Source organism: Fusarium poae (assembly GCF_019609905.1).
Source record: "Fusarium poae strain DAOMC 252244 chromosome Unknown contig_1, whole genome shotgun sequence".
Taxonomy (NCBI): domain Eukaryota; kingdom Fungi; phylum Ascomycota; class Sordariomycetes; order Hypocreales; family Nectriaceae; genus Fusarium; species Fusarium poae.
In genome coordinates, this window is record NW_025408659.1 from 1183593 (window position 1) to 1198583 (window position 14991).

At 48.0% G+C, this 14991-nt stretch overlaps 2 protein-coding genes across 2 annotated transcripts; both read left to right on the forward strand.

Annotated features, from left to right (window-relative positions):
• Window positions 1-1926: 1926 nt before the first annotated feature.
• On the forward strand, window positions 1927-2679 carry FPOAC1_013130 (uncharacterized protein; the record flags this gene model as incomplete). The annotated part of the gene is made up of 4 exons (XM_044857472.1): window positions 1927-1959; window positions 2013-2145; window positions 2197-2409; window positions 2573-2679. 4 exons carry the CDS (start codon window positions 1927-1929, stop codon window positions 2677-2679), a joined length of 486 nt encoding a protein of 161 aa, XP_044701655.1.
• Window positions 2680-9157: 6478 nt separating this feature from the next.
• Window positions 9158-13290, forward strand: FPOAC1_013131 (uncharacterized protein; the record flags this gene model as incomplete). Its single annotated transcript, XM_044857473.1, has 6 exons — window positions 9158-9349; window positions 9399-9508; window positions 9564-10871; window positions 11016-11747; window positions 11799-12095; window positions 12966-13290. The coding sequence occupies 6 exons, from the start codon at window positions 9158-9160 to the stop codon at window positions 13288-13290; spliced, it is 2964 nt and encodes a 987-aa protein (XP_044701656.1).
• Window positions 13291-14991: the final 1701 nt, after the last annotated feature.

Sequence of the window (14991 nt, forward strand, 5' to 3'; positions counted from 1 at the left end):
GATGGCAGAGAGAGAGAGCAACAGGGAGGGCTGCAACAGGACACTGGCGTATCTACCTGGGGCAGATATTCACCCATGGAATCGACTACCAGCGGAGAACCGAGTTCTCCACTATACCAAGCAGAAATCTCGGTACAATTCGAAGACAAGGACCTGGATCCTGAGCCCTTCGAGTTGCCCGACGATGGGCTACATTTCATACAACACTCGATCAAGTATGCAATGTCAAAGCTCGACAAATACTGCAATTTGATGGAGGGGAGCGTTGTTTACTGGGCAGCTATGATATTACACCCAGGATACGGCATTGGGTTCCTGCAGCTTAGGCTACCGAACCAAGTAGACTCGATCCTTCTGGACTTCGGAGATTACTTTGACAGGCACTATGCTCAAGGTAACCAGGCACCAGTGTCTCCAGACTCCCCTCCGGCATTTCATGGATCAAAGTTATTGTTGCGCACTGCAAACTTCCCCAAGAAGGCCAGGAAAGAAGCTCCGGATGAGATCAACCTATACCTACAAATGGTTCCAGAGGAAGACTTCAAAGAAGAGCAATTGCTCCAATGGTGGCTTGGCCGCAAGACTCAGTTCCCACGGTTATTCAATATGGCGATGGACCTACCTACTTTCTATCTCAGCCATGTCCAGCGAGAATGAACGTGTTTTCAGTGCCGCAAAGCTCACCATATCTTCACAAAGGAACGCCCTGCATTGGGTTACTGTGGAGGCATTGCAATGCCTCAGAAACTGGGCTCGCACTGGTGCGATTTCCTGGGCAAAACCAAGGGGACATCAGGACACGATGCTGTAAGATGATTGGCTATGGTATATGGATCCACTTTACTTGCAAGTAAGCAAGTAAAGTAAGTAAGTAGTTCGGGGTGGCAAGTAAGTATGGATATCGTTAGTAAGTAAGTAAGTAAGCCTGAAAAATTTACTTACTTTACTTATGTAGAACGCTGCAGGCTTTAGGTTCGTTGCAAACCCTGTCGAAGGCTTGAAAGTGGCCAGCTTGACCGGCTGCAGCCACAAAGCCCTTTCGCTAGGGTAAACAAGGCAGGCTCCGACACATGTTGGTCCGAGCACAGGATTAATGGTGAGTGTACAGCCCCTAAAATAGCAGCATTTTATCAACACTAACCGATAACCCCCGAACGCCCTCAAATGGTCAACAGCAGGCATCGCTTCAGCCGCCGAAGATAGGAAACTGAACACTTGAAGGAAATGGGCTTCAAGTTGGCTTGCTACTACTAACATCTAGGAGGGTCAAGGAGAAGAGCGGTGACTAGATTAGAAAGAACAAGGCTAGATTCTCATGGGCTTGACGAGAATAAGGCAACAACTAGCGAAGTGTATGTACCTTTAGCTTCAGAGCCCATTGGGCGTTGGCCTACCGGGCGTAATAGACTTGTACTCGTTGAGCACTGACCTGGTCCTTTAAGGGGCGGAATAGAAACTCTCCTACAATAATCGCCGTTAATGAAGGGTAGCCCCACATCTCAAGCATATGTATATCTGAGAGTACTTCCAGCTCGCACTGTCTGAATGAATAGGCGCCGTCTTGTTGAATGTTGGAGGGTTCACCCTCAACATCAGGATTAAAGTTTGAAGTCCTAAACTTAGATCGTAGGACTTTCATTGAGGACTTTCTAGGACTAAATTCCTAGGATGAACCAGTCGAAGATATAAGGTCTCAATCGCCCTTCGATTGCGAAAGCATGAAGCAATACACACGATACAACTTAATATCTGACACGTCCTTGACAGCCTGTAGATTTATTGCCGGCAGTCCTATATCCTGGGGGATCATCTTCTTCTCCCCTCAACAGGATTACTACCGCCCTCACCATCGTTTACATACACCTTGAGACTCAGTTTCTGTGTCTGAGATACACAAGTAGATTGACTTGACTATCGACGACAACCATGTTGGGATCCGCAAAATCCTACTTCTTCCAGGTGAGTTGCACTCAAGTTGCCCGTTGCTGAGTACCAACTGCTGACTAGAGAAGAAGGCTGCGAACAGTACTTTCCAGTACGCGAAAGAGAACCCTGGAGCTGCGGCAGCTATGGGAGCAGCCGGTATCATGGTAGCCGCGCCAGCTGCTGCGATTGCTGGCTTTGGGGCGAACGGAATAGCTGCAGGTCAGATAGTACTATGCCCTGATTCTCGTGTATTTTCTAACTGGGGTAAAGGATCTGTGGCTGCAGGCGTGCACGCCGGAATCGGCAATGTCGCGGCACAAAGCAGTTTTGCAATACTACAAAGCTATGGGATGGCTGGGTATGGAGTTCCTGTCGTTCACGGTATCGTCCAGGCTGCTGGTGCAGTGATGGGCGCTGGAACAGCTTACTCTGGAACAAAAGGGGATACGAAGTGTGACGAAAAGAAGTCCTCAGATGGTAGCAGTAACTTGAAAGACATGAGCAATCTTTGACGATGACCATAGTTCCTCTTGACTTTCTTCTTGCCACGTCGATCTCCGTAATCTGTTTAGGCCTACCAAGACAACACATCTGCTTATGAGGTAGAATTGTATACCCAAGTGTCTTCACTCTGAATTTTAAAAAGAGAAGGTGGAAGTGTTCAACACTGTATACACGGCTACTTCATCAGAGATTGGTGCCACTTCAAATGGTTCTTTTGGTCTCACTCTCAAATCCGTTCCTCCCGGCTAGCCAACGAGTAAATGATTTTCTTTTGGCCATTACTACGCCGGCGTTCTGATTCGCTCTTTTTTCTTTTGACCCACAGGTACATCCAGCTCCCCCTTAAAAAGTCCTCGCTTTTGGTAAAGAACCAATCGGGTCAACCAGTTCTAAAGCGAACATCACAACAAGGTCTAGTTTTCACTGCAGAACCAGGCCAATTCAAGTATGCCCTAGAGGGTAGTTATCTATCTCGCTATCCTCTACCTACTATCGAAGGAAGTCCCTCCTTTTCTTAATACCTGATGAGGAGAGGCTGTTCAGACAGTTCTGGTATCCTTATAGCGCCAGCGGTATCCTTAGAACCCTCTGCTAGGGTCATGGCAGATACCAAAAAGAAGGAGCATTCATGGTATATACCCGACGTAACTAAGATTCTGGCTACAAATAGCAAGTACCGACCTAGATAGAAACCATAAGACGATGATTTATTACCGTTACTCAGTAGACCGATACCAATACCAGCCACTGCAGTCAATATCGTAGCGTTCTATGCGCCCCGGTGGAACTATCGTTTGATCGCCCTAAGTCGTATAATTATTTATTATCTCTTTTGTCTTCGTCGGATATAATTCATGCATGCCGTGCATTGTCGTCGCCTGTTGTCGCATGCCCATTCTATCACAGTATGTGGTTGACAGTAGGGAAATCGCTGGCCCTAAGATTGCGGGGTGCCCTTCTGGTTTTATGGCCCCTGATGATCCCCTGTCTGTACCGCCCCTTCCGGCCCCCGGCCCCTCGTACTGCCCATGTTATCACTACAACCCTGCCAAAACTTTAAATCTTTTCGCAACCTCCACATCACACGATAGTGTCAGATATTGAGGTGAATTATGTTGTTCTTCCTTTTCTACTTGAGGTGTAAAGCAGGCTCTATATGTCTTTTCTGTGCTATGTGGAATCAACTAGAAGCTGCTTGCTAAGCCTGTGGCAATAGGTGGCAACTGTCATCTTTGATGACAATAGCCTTTTTGAAGCTACTTCCATGAGCTTCCTTTTGACACTATTCAACAGATAGGGACTAACTAAGATAACCTAACTACCCTGTTGCCTCAGCTGATTTTAGGAGTTTCTAGGTTTTCGCCCAGGACAAGAAACATATAAATAAGCAAAAATTTCCAATTTTCTGTCACGGGCTGGTCTCGGGAATACAGGTGAACGGGGAACGCTTCAGGCGGAACGGGATCTATTGCTACGGATAGGCACTGCAGGCGGATCAGACTATTGACAAGACGTAGCTCGAGGAGCTACGTTCAGGATCTATCTAGTCGGTGAACTAAAGTCTCAGCGATAACGTATCGCCACGTGATCTAACCCACTTGTAGCTCTAGGGTAGGCAGGTCCGGTCTTGGTCTGTGACATTTTCCTCTTTTAATATTCTATCAATTATTTATTTTATCTTTTATATATTAAATTAATATTTCTCTTAATAAAATCTCTTAACCTAGACCTTGGTATATCTAGTTTGAAGGAATAATAACACACAATAACCACAAGGCACCCCTGTATGTGTAAGGAGGAAAAGGCATGAATTTCAGGTCTCTATCCACTATAGCTAGCTATTTATAGGGGCAATTTTATCGCGTGACAGGCCTAAAGCCTCTGTAAGTGCCCTGTGCACCAGAGGGGGCACTGCCACCGTCACACTAGTCTTTCTATTTTTCTGAATTTATTTTTTATAGATCTTTTATACTTAGACCTTTATATCTCACTTATCTACTTATTTTTATTCTTGTTTTTATTCTTGTTTTTATTCTTGTTTTTATTCTTGTTTTTATTCTTGTTTTTATTCTTGTTTTTATTCTTGTTTTTCTCTATCTCTTAGTTTTTCTTTTCCTTAATTTTATTCTTTATTTAATATTTTAAAAAAGAGGCTATCAGTTTCCTACTTTCCCTAATTCTAGGTTTTTACTCCAAGGTTAGGTTTAAAGATATAGGTAAAAGTAGTACTTTATATATTCCCCTCCCCTCTTAACCTAGACAATTATTAATCATTATATTTCCTCTAAGTCTATCTCTAGACTATCTTTTTTTTCTCTCTACTTCTACTTTTAAATCTTATTTGCCTTTAATATAATCTTGCCTCCAATTAAGTATTATAAGAAATACCGCCATCGCATTTGTCATCTCTCGCCTGTGACGGGTGAAGGTTCCCAAGGGATAAACTAGTCCGTACTTGTTACGATCTGAGCGGCTACGTCACGTGTACCCCACACTCACTTCCCACTACCCCACAATTTCCCCATCACCATATCCAATCAATAAAGGACCGACACTTGCAGGACCGACGGCGCTCCAGGACCGCGTCGCTCCAGGACCGACGACGACCTCAAACATCGTCGCTCCCACCACAACACCAGTAGTATATATACATTCGCTTAGCGCTAGATAGTACGATGGCCTACCAGCTATCAACAAAACTTCTTTACCTGAATACGCCTGACCCGCTCTATTCACTATTAAGAGACGTGACACTTCGCAACGCTCAGTGACAACGCCCTACGACTCTGCCAACATAAACCAGTACGGACTAGTTTATCCCTTGGGAACCTTCACCCGTCACAGTACTGGTTTATGTTGGCAAGTGTCACGTCTCTTAATAGTGAATAGAGCGGGTCAGGCGTATTCAGGTAAAGAAGTTTTGTTGATAGCTGGTAGGCCATCGTACTATCTAGTGCTAAGCGAATGTATATATACATGAGGTTATGCAGGTCGAACGAGGTCGGTTCGACTCTGTTCGACAGGCATGCAAGGCGAACGAGGTCGGTTCGACTCTGTTCGTCATGCAAGTCGAATGGGGTCCGTTCGACTTGTATAGGGTAGGTCTATTCTAAGTGGTGGAAAACGTGGGGTATGTTATCTCACGTGGGTGGAGATTAGTTGGGTCGTAACATATTGAACCCATGTTTTAACTAAGGAATAGGGTAGGAAAATCTGGAAAAGCTCGCGAGAGGGCATCTCCATAGGGAGGAAGTAGGCGCCGCACCTTGTGGCCGGGTTGAAGACCGGTCGGCACGTAACATCGTTAGGCTGCTCACGGCGGCTGTTTTTCTCTGTGGTATAGCTACTTGGATCAGAAGCGTTAAGCGCCTCGCCGGGAATTGATTGAGAAGTCATAGGTCTCTTCAAAATGATTTCTATAACGTACATGATAAGCGGGTGCAACAGACAAGCGAGTGCAACAGACAAGCGAGTGCAACAAAAAATCCCGCAATTTACATCTTCTCAACTTAATCAATTAATTTTCAACCACCAAATATGTCAGACCCAAATATTGAGGCTAGGATTCTTCTTGCACTTCGTGCCCTTCAAAATGACCCAAAATTAAGTCTCCGACGCGCCGCAGGCATCCACCAGGTCCGTTATTAGACTTTATATCGCCGACAGAAGGGTATCCTTTCTACGCGTGATTCTATCCCAAAATCACGCAAACTATCTGATCTAGAAGAACAGATCATAGTTCAGTTCATTCTCGATCTGGATTCGCGAGGGTTTCCCCCGCGACTGCGTTGTGTTGAGGAGATGGCTAACCGATTGCTCGCCGACCGCGAGACGCCGCCTGTCGGCAAGCGCTGGGCCTCTAACTTCGTCAAGCGACACAAAGACCTCAAGACGCATTTTCCCCGTAAATATGACTACCGGAGAGCCAAATGTGAAGATCCGACCATTATTCGCAACTGGTTTAGGCTCGTAGCAAATGTAATTGCGAAGTATGGCATCCGACCTGATGAAATCTACAACTTTGACGAGACTGGCTTTATGATGAGCGTTATTGCGAGCGGAATGGTCGTCACAGGTGCTGAAAGGCGTGGAAGACCAAAATCAGTGCAGCCTGGAAACCGGGAATGGATTACAGTCATTCAGGTGATCAATGCCGAGGGCCAAGCTGTCAGATATTAAGGTGAATCGTGTGTATTGCTTCATCCTCTCGAAATCGAAGGACTATTGAGACCTTATATCTTCGGCTGGTTCCTTCTAGGACTTGAGTCCTAGATGAAAGTCCTAGATGAAAGTCCTATGATCTAAGTTTAGGATTTCAAACTTTAATCCTAAACCTTAATCCTAAAGCTGAGGGTGAACCCTCCAACATTCAACACAAGCGATCCCGCCGTTCATCATAGGTGCGGGCCAATATCACCTCGCCCACTGGTACCGAGAAAGCAACCTCCCGGGCGATTGGGCTATTGCGACGAGTCCTAATGGCTGGACAGATAACGAGATAGGCCTCGAGTGGCTAAAGCACTTCGACCGGTGTACTACCAAGCAATCAAAGAATCGCTATCGTCTCCTGATCCTCGACGGACACCAAAGTCACCACTCGGTCGACTTTGAGAGATATTGCAAGGCAAATAAAATCATCACGCTTTATATGCCGCCTCATTCGTCTCATCTGCTGCAGCCTCTTGATGTCGGGTCCTTTGGTCTGCTTAAGAAGGCTTATGGGCGAGAAATCGAGCATTTGATCAGATGCTCTGTAACCCACATTTCCAAAACCGAGTTCTTGCCGGCTTTTTACACCGCCTACCAGGCCACAATGACAGAGAAAAATATTAAAGCAGCCTTTAGAGGAGCCGGGCTTGCTCCTCTCGACCCAGAAAGTGTAATCTCGAAGCTCGATGTGCAGCTGCGGACTCCAACGCCTGTGGAGGAGGTAGTTAGCCCCTCGACCCCTTGGGTCTCAAAGACCCCAAAGACTATCCTTGAAGCCGACTCTCAGCTTGAATATCTTGAAAGGAGAATCAAAAGGCATAAAAGTAGCTCTCCAGAGTCGATTCTAGAAGCATTGAGGTCTTCTTCCAAGGGAACAAAGATAGTTATGCATAAGGTTGCCTTATTAGAGGCCAGGGTCCAAGATCTTGAACAGGCAAATAAGATACTAAGCCGGCGGCGGAGGGCAAAAAGAACCCGGCTACAGAAAGGAGGGGTGATGACAGTAGAGGAAGGAAGGCAAGTAATTGATCAAACGGATGTTGATGCGCAAGTGGTGGTCAAGGAGGGCCTACGCGAATGAAGGAAAGGCGCTGTGGAGCGTGCGGCAAGACAGGACATAATGCAAGGACCTGTCAGATAGTTGTCGCTATGTGTATGGAAGAATATAGCGATTAATTTTACTTAATATAGTTAGTCTGTTGTGTTTTTATCGCTATTTCTATCTGAGATGTTGGGATGTTGTGTTGCACCCGCTTATCATGTACGTTAGTGTTTTGGCAGTAATTCCTTTCTCAAACCTTTCCGTACCCCGCTTGTACCCTCGTCATTACGTGAGAAAAGGTGGGTCCGGTACGCGATGGTAGCCCCCGCGCAGTCAAGGAGATACCTTGTCCAGTTGAGCGTGCCAGGGTTTAGCAGGGACATTGCCACAAACCATTTGAGACAGTGAAGGGAGGTTACATAGTACATTTGTTGGCTGGTGATCTTCTACGCCTCATAGTTCAGCAAACGTCGATCGCTACCTAATCTTAGTAGTAGTGTTCATTACGCCCGGGAGAACGGATCTCATAGGGCCTATAGCTACGCTAAACCATCCACGTATCCCCGCTTTTAGTCCACTCTAATCTTAAGCATCCCTGCTTCCTCACCGCATTTCTTGCCTTTTCTGACCTTCCTAGGGACCCCTGTCACGAGTAGGGGTGGGTTTAAGGTTTTAGGCGAGGACAAAACTTTCTGGATCGACCTCCGTACTAGCTGCACATCTGACGCCAAGTGGGTCCTGAGACGTCACCTTGCCTTATGAGGCAGAAGTGCACGGATTGCATGTCGTTGGGGAAACTAACAGAACGTGATTGTGCTGTATTTCATTGACGCAGCCAAAAAAAATTGAACATTCGTCACTACACCGACATACTGTTTTAGTAGCCAAGGTGTACGCAATTTCTGCAAGGGAGGGTCAATCTCGACCCTTAAAAGAATGTGCAACCCGACAAGGCAATCACTGGTAGACCTCATTGACAGTGGTTCGCCTTAATGCCTCGTCATTTTCCGAGGATCCTGAATTTGCTAATCTGATTTTGAAATGCCCAGCGTGAGTACATCCTAACCACATCCTCAAGTTTCATCATCATCTCCTTCACCTCCGCTCGGCGGTCTCCTTCATCAAGGCAAACCTTCTTTAGCACTGGCAACGCCTTCTCATGCCGCACCTGCATGACCGCATCAGGACCCCGATCGTCGCCATCATGAACCATAACGCTATCCTCCTATTCCAGAGTATCACTGACAGCAACAGCAACATCCACCTCCCCTTCCGTTGCCGGCGCATCCAGCGCATCGCCCATACCCGCCGTACGGCCGAAGGGATACTCTCATAAAACGGGATCATGAGGATCAACGTCGACTTAGTTCGATGGGTCATGTGCTCGGAGGAACGTCGTCACCACATCTCCCACCGACGTCTCTCCCACCACCACCTCCACTCCCTGACGCATACACCGAAAATCCACCGCGACATATGAATTACGAAGGCGCGCCTTCTATGCCCCCAACACCGGGCGGCTACCATGCGCCTAACTTCCTACCGCCCACTCCCGTACCTCATCAGAATTCATACGAGCAGCATGGAGGCTACCCCTCAGGCCAGGAGCCATTCTCCAGGGTCTATTCGTCGTATGTCCCTTCCAGGAAGAACACGCGAGCTTCCAATGTATGAATCTTCTGTGATTTGGAAGTCCACAAATACTGACAGGACATAGGTGTGTGACTGCTGCCGCCAGCGGAAGACCAAGTGTGACGGGACGAAACCATGTCAAACTTGCAAGGAAAAGGGCGTGGAATGCAAATACCGTGACCCAGTCCTTAAGCCGTAAGTTGGGTAAAATCTTTATCTGAACCATGCGGACACTAAACGGTTCAAATAGCACGGACAAGACTCAGGCCGATATCCTGGATGGTCTCAAGCGACTCGACCAGAGATTGGCCAATATGGAATCCCTCTTGCACCAGCATATTGCGACATTAACTCCAACGACAGAACCATCAGCGGACGACGAGTACAAGTGCGCGCCAGCATCGCCTTACGTGGCTAACGGCGCTTCTGCCGACCATTACTACGCCGATCCTTACCGCGATCACACCTCATGGAAATCTATGCCACTTCGTATGATGGCTGAAGATGAAATGGAGGTTGAGCCCGGTCCACCTGTGCCTCCCGGAGAGCCTGCTATCCCTATTAATCACACGACGTTGGCCGGACTGCTGTTGGAATGGCCTTCCATTCGGGAGCTTACAAAACACCACGTTGAGCGCGAAGGTGTCCGATACATCAGCGAATACCCTATCAGCCAAGAACAAAACAGAGGTGTTCTGATGGTTTATGGGCAAGGTGAAGATACTCACCCATCGCGACAAGTTCCAGAACCGACCGACCATGGTAACTTGGACATGGCGGACGATTCATCCGATACCACATCTCCTTCACCAGCGGCTGATTGGGGCCAGCTTGGTGGACTCAGCCCTCCTGATCAAGTGGAATACAAGGGAGGCGTTTTGGTTGATGGCAATCCCGATTTCTCTGAGCCGAAAGCGTGGGCGTATGTGGAAAGTTTCAAGAAAAACATTCTCAACATGCACCCTATCATTGAGCCCAAGCTTTTAGACAATTGGGTCAGGCACTTTCTGGATAACCTCCGAGCATCACAGCCACGTCCAGCAAAACCACAAACATCAAAGCCCACCTTTGCCGTTGGAGGAGGCTCGCAGACGGAAGAAGTGGCAGGCTCAAAGAGAAAACGACCGCCGGGGCCGGATGGCTCCGAGCCACCACCACCCGCGCCATCTCGCACTGGTCGACCAGATCGGTCCATCCACACCGCTCTAGTCCTCACGGTTCTGGCTCTGGGTAAAGTTTGCCTTCACCGCAATAATGTCCCTGATGCTGTCCTTAGCAATAGAGTCATCCCGCCGCCGTCCGATCGACGCTCTCGCCGGCGATGTTCGTCCCAATCGCACTCGTCGACGGGTCTACCCTCACCGAAGGAGGAAGGGGATAAGAAACTTGACAACGGTCCATTATTCCGTGGCGTGGGTGCTTCCGGCGCTGGTAGCAGCCCCACGAAAAACTACGAGGTGATTCCTGGCCTAGAATACTTTGCATATGCTACGGATATCCTTGGCAACCACACTGGCGCGTACAGCATGAAGAATGTGTACGCCAACATCTTTGCTGGGTTATATCATGGCCAGCTGGGTAGACCAATGGAGAGTTTTGCTTTCATTCACACGGCCAGCCACAAGCTGCAGGTCATTATGCGACCGTGGGTATTAGGATCTTCAATAAAACACAGGTGATGATGTGACTAACAAGATGCCAGGAGCTTGGACAAAATGAGACGAATCAAGCGCAACAATGAGTTCATTCAGGAAACCAAGTACAACCAATTTTCTCTCGCATTCTGGACCTGCCTGCAGTTAGAAAGTGATATCATTGCAGAGATGCAACTCCCTCCATCAGGCCTGCTCTCGCACGAAGATGATATGCCGCACCCCAACATGAGTCTCTTGGAAGGGTTCGACCAGCGTATCCTGGACAGCTACCCAGGCCAGCTATATCTACGAACTCATCTCAACAGCATCCACCGCATGTTCTACGCTCCCGAGGATCCGGCCAAACCAGGCAGGGATAAGTTTGGAAATGTTGGCGTTGTTTCTGATGCTGTCTCAGGCATGCATTGGGTCGCTCCCAGTTTCGTATTCAGAGAGGATAATCCACCAGCAGATAATATTCTGGCAGCAAGGTTGCGAGCAAAGTACTGGGGAGCCCAGGTGATTACTTATCGCCCATTCATCCAACAAATTCTGCAGTTCTCGCACTCCATCAAGAACCATGCATCGAGCCCCAACTTTCCCAGCGTCGGCTCCGAGTTTCGACAGGATATCACTGCACCTGCCATGCACCCCAAAGCCAGAACGCATGGCGATATCGATCCTCAAGTTGCCGAGTTGGCCAAAAAGGGCATCAAGGCGCTTATCGAGAGTACCCGTGCCTTCCATGGTCTCGGAGACAAGAGGCCGATTATCACCAATGTTTTCGGCACAGCTCACGCGTAAGTCCTTTTCCCCACCAACTACCTCCACCTCGACTGACCACATTATAGGCAATGGGGCAACCTGTTAATCCTATCAGCTGCATTCCGTGACCCAATTCTTCACACTCATATGGATGAGGAACTCCTCCGAACACTGTTCCACAAGACGATCCAGTTTTTGCGACAGTCGGCAACAGCGACGAGCGCACTTCGAACGGACATGCATATCCTTGAAGGCCTGCAGAGAGATCTTTTCGGCTATGATCATGATTCTCGGACCAACTCGAGCTTCTCAAGCGGCACAAGCGCACCTGGCTGCCATACTCCAAGGCCTGTTCCCATGGCTGCGCAGCCTCGGACAGGCTTGTCAATAAATAAATCCAAATCAAATTAACCCTACTTGGATTTGATTTGGATACGGGCGACTCGATTTGAATTTGATTAGACTTCATTTGGGCACATTTGGATTTATTTGGATCTATTTGGATATCTCAATGGCTCCACGTTTCTCCCACGATGAGATGAGATGCACCGCGCTGGGGCGCCAATAGGTGCGCACCCGGTGCGTCTGTAAGGGAGTTATGTAAGCCCAACATCTGGGCGGGGGTCTCATACACGCACATCCGGCTGTGCGTTTAACATCACGTGACTTTGCGCACATCCCGATGTGCAAATAGGGGCCCCATAGGGACACGCCTAGGCGCCTCTCCACTTCTGCCGCGTAGGCGTGCGGATTATGTCAGCCCCCAATTTGGCACAACTCCACAACTGCATTTCGACTTTTGAGGCTGGCGGGTTTCAGAATCCCGAGATTCAGAACGGCAATGAATTCCTAATTATTAAGCTGAATACAATTCCTGCTGCTCTTTTCCATCATTCTCAGCCGCCTCCCAGATGTCGCGCATGCCTCTTCTGCTAGAAAAAGGATTGCTTTCCATCTCTGCCGCTACCTGAGCCTCCACCCGATCATCTTCTGCTTTACTCCAATCCAGGTACGCCATCATCTCTTCCTTACTCCAATCTCTAGATCCGGTCGGTGTCGTACAGAGTTTGCCCATCTGCTTCCAATCAAGACACCACTGGTAGCTTGCTTTGTCATACCTACCGCAAAGGTAGACCTAACGCCCTCCGATACTGCTGGTTAGTTTTGACGCTCCCACGAGGCTGCGCCTTATACCAATCATCTCGAGCAGCAACATATCTTCGATAGATAGCTTGTGGGTCATCATATCTTAGTGTCGGCGCCACTGATGCTGTTGAAGATGATGCTACTGGAGACGTCCCTCCCTGTGTCGATGGTTTTGCTGATGACACTGCCGATGATGCTGCTGTCTCTATACTAACGACAATGCAGCTAGTGTCATCCCTGCCAGACCCAGCGTGTCCGGATAATCCTGATGACGGGTTTTTCAGTGGTTCCCCTTCCTGCAAAGATGATACAGATGCAGATACTGCTGCTGCTGGTCGTGCTTCCCCGGATAATGCTGGCGAGAGTGCCACTGGCGTTGCTTCTTCTACCTGTGCTGACGATGATGGCAAATACAAAATCCCGTACCGTTGAGGGCATGCCTTTGACGTCATCTTGTGTCCTAATTTGTGGCATCTACTGCATGTAGGTCGTGCTTTTGGCTGCGCTGCTGCCTGGACTGCCTCGAATGCACTTGGCTCTCTCTGAGTGATCGATTGCGATTTACTTGTGGTAGAATCGGCAGCTATTCGATCAGATCGGTGTCGAGGCTCCAATAGCACCTGATGAACACCATGACGAATTAAATGCCAATGCGAGTGAAAATGCTCTAAGCGAAGGGTTTGGCCTTGCTCTTGTAGAGCCTTGAGAATATGGGCGCAAGGGAGGCCGTGGGATCGAGAGAACGTACCGGTACAACTAGGCAAGTCTTCTTTCATAAGCCGCTTCCGCTGTTCTTCAACTTTGCGTAAAGCCTCGTGAGATATCCAGCCACGTATGGCACTATATAGTGATCCAGAGAGCTCAATTGGTATTCGCATTTGCTGCCTGACTTGGTTGGATCGCAGCTCAGATAATTGATTAAGAAGCGCATGTTTCATAGCTCTCCACGCCTCGAAGAGATCTAGCGTAGATTTCTTGAGGTGGCTCTTAAGGAGCCCATGGATACCCTCAACCCGTGAGGTGACCACATTACCAAAGTGAGGGTGCTGGTCGACCCAGGCCTTAACGAGCTTTTTCTTGTACGGATCGAGCCAGTTGGACTTGATGTAACCAACCTCTTCGAGATATTGAGGCAGATAGCGCTTTTCAAGCTCTTGTACGCGCTGGTCAAATGCCTGTTCATCTGATGACCTCATAATCGAATGCCAGTGGTTGAAAAAGTCATTCCAATCGCTCAGACCTTGCTGATAGGCCTCAGACCCTTGCTTATGGTGTACGAATGTTGGCTGGCAATAGCGGAGGACCGCCTTATTCGCATGCCACAGGCATAGCAGAGAGATCGAAGACGGAAAGCAGCTCTCTACAGCGTTCATACAGGCCTTATCACGGTCAGTCAGAATAACAGATGGAAACCTTGTGTTGCAGAGTTCATACAGGGACCTGAGCCGGTCCAAGGCCCATATGAAGTCCTGCTCAGCCTCGCCATTAAGGAATGCGAAGGCGATACAGAAGGATCGCTGACAGGCATCAACACCAATCATATCAAGCAGCGGCATTCCGTATTTGTTCGTTTTGTATGTGCAGTCCAAGAAAAGTAGATCTGGGTAAGCCTTCAAGTATGCCAATGACTCCGGATGCAGTGAAGTAAATAGTGTGGCCGTAAATAAGACGATATCATATTCAATATCGTATTGCCTGCACGGTATTTTTATACCGTGCAGTGCAAGCAACACCGGAAACCGTGTAGTACAGTGCATGGTCGTTCAAATATCGTATAAATATGATATCAAATATAGTACAAATACTATGTAATTAGATCAATATGAGGTCTCTCCCCATATATGAAGCAGTATGAAGATCCCAATTTACAGAACTTTTTACTAATGAAGTGTAACCTGGTTAGGACGTTGATCTGCACTCGGCTGATGCCGATAGTAATAACACCACCAAATAATGGCCTCGCTACAAACTCCTAAGTGTTTGAGTATGTAACAAGCTCGACAGCTCTCTGAGAGCTTTCAGTTCTTCTTTTCTTTAATATAATCAATTTGTTGGTTCCCAAGAACACTTCTGAACGAATAAGGCCTTTGCCCCTTACACGAAGCGTGTCAGCTCCTGAATCTTTCCCTACTT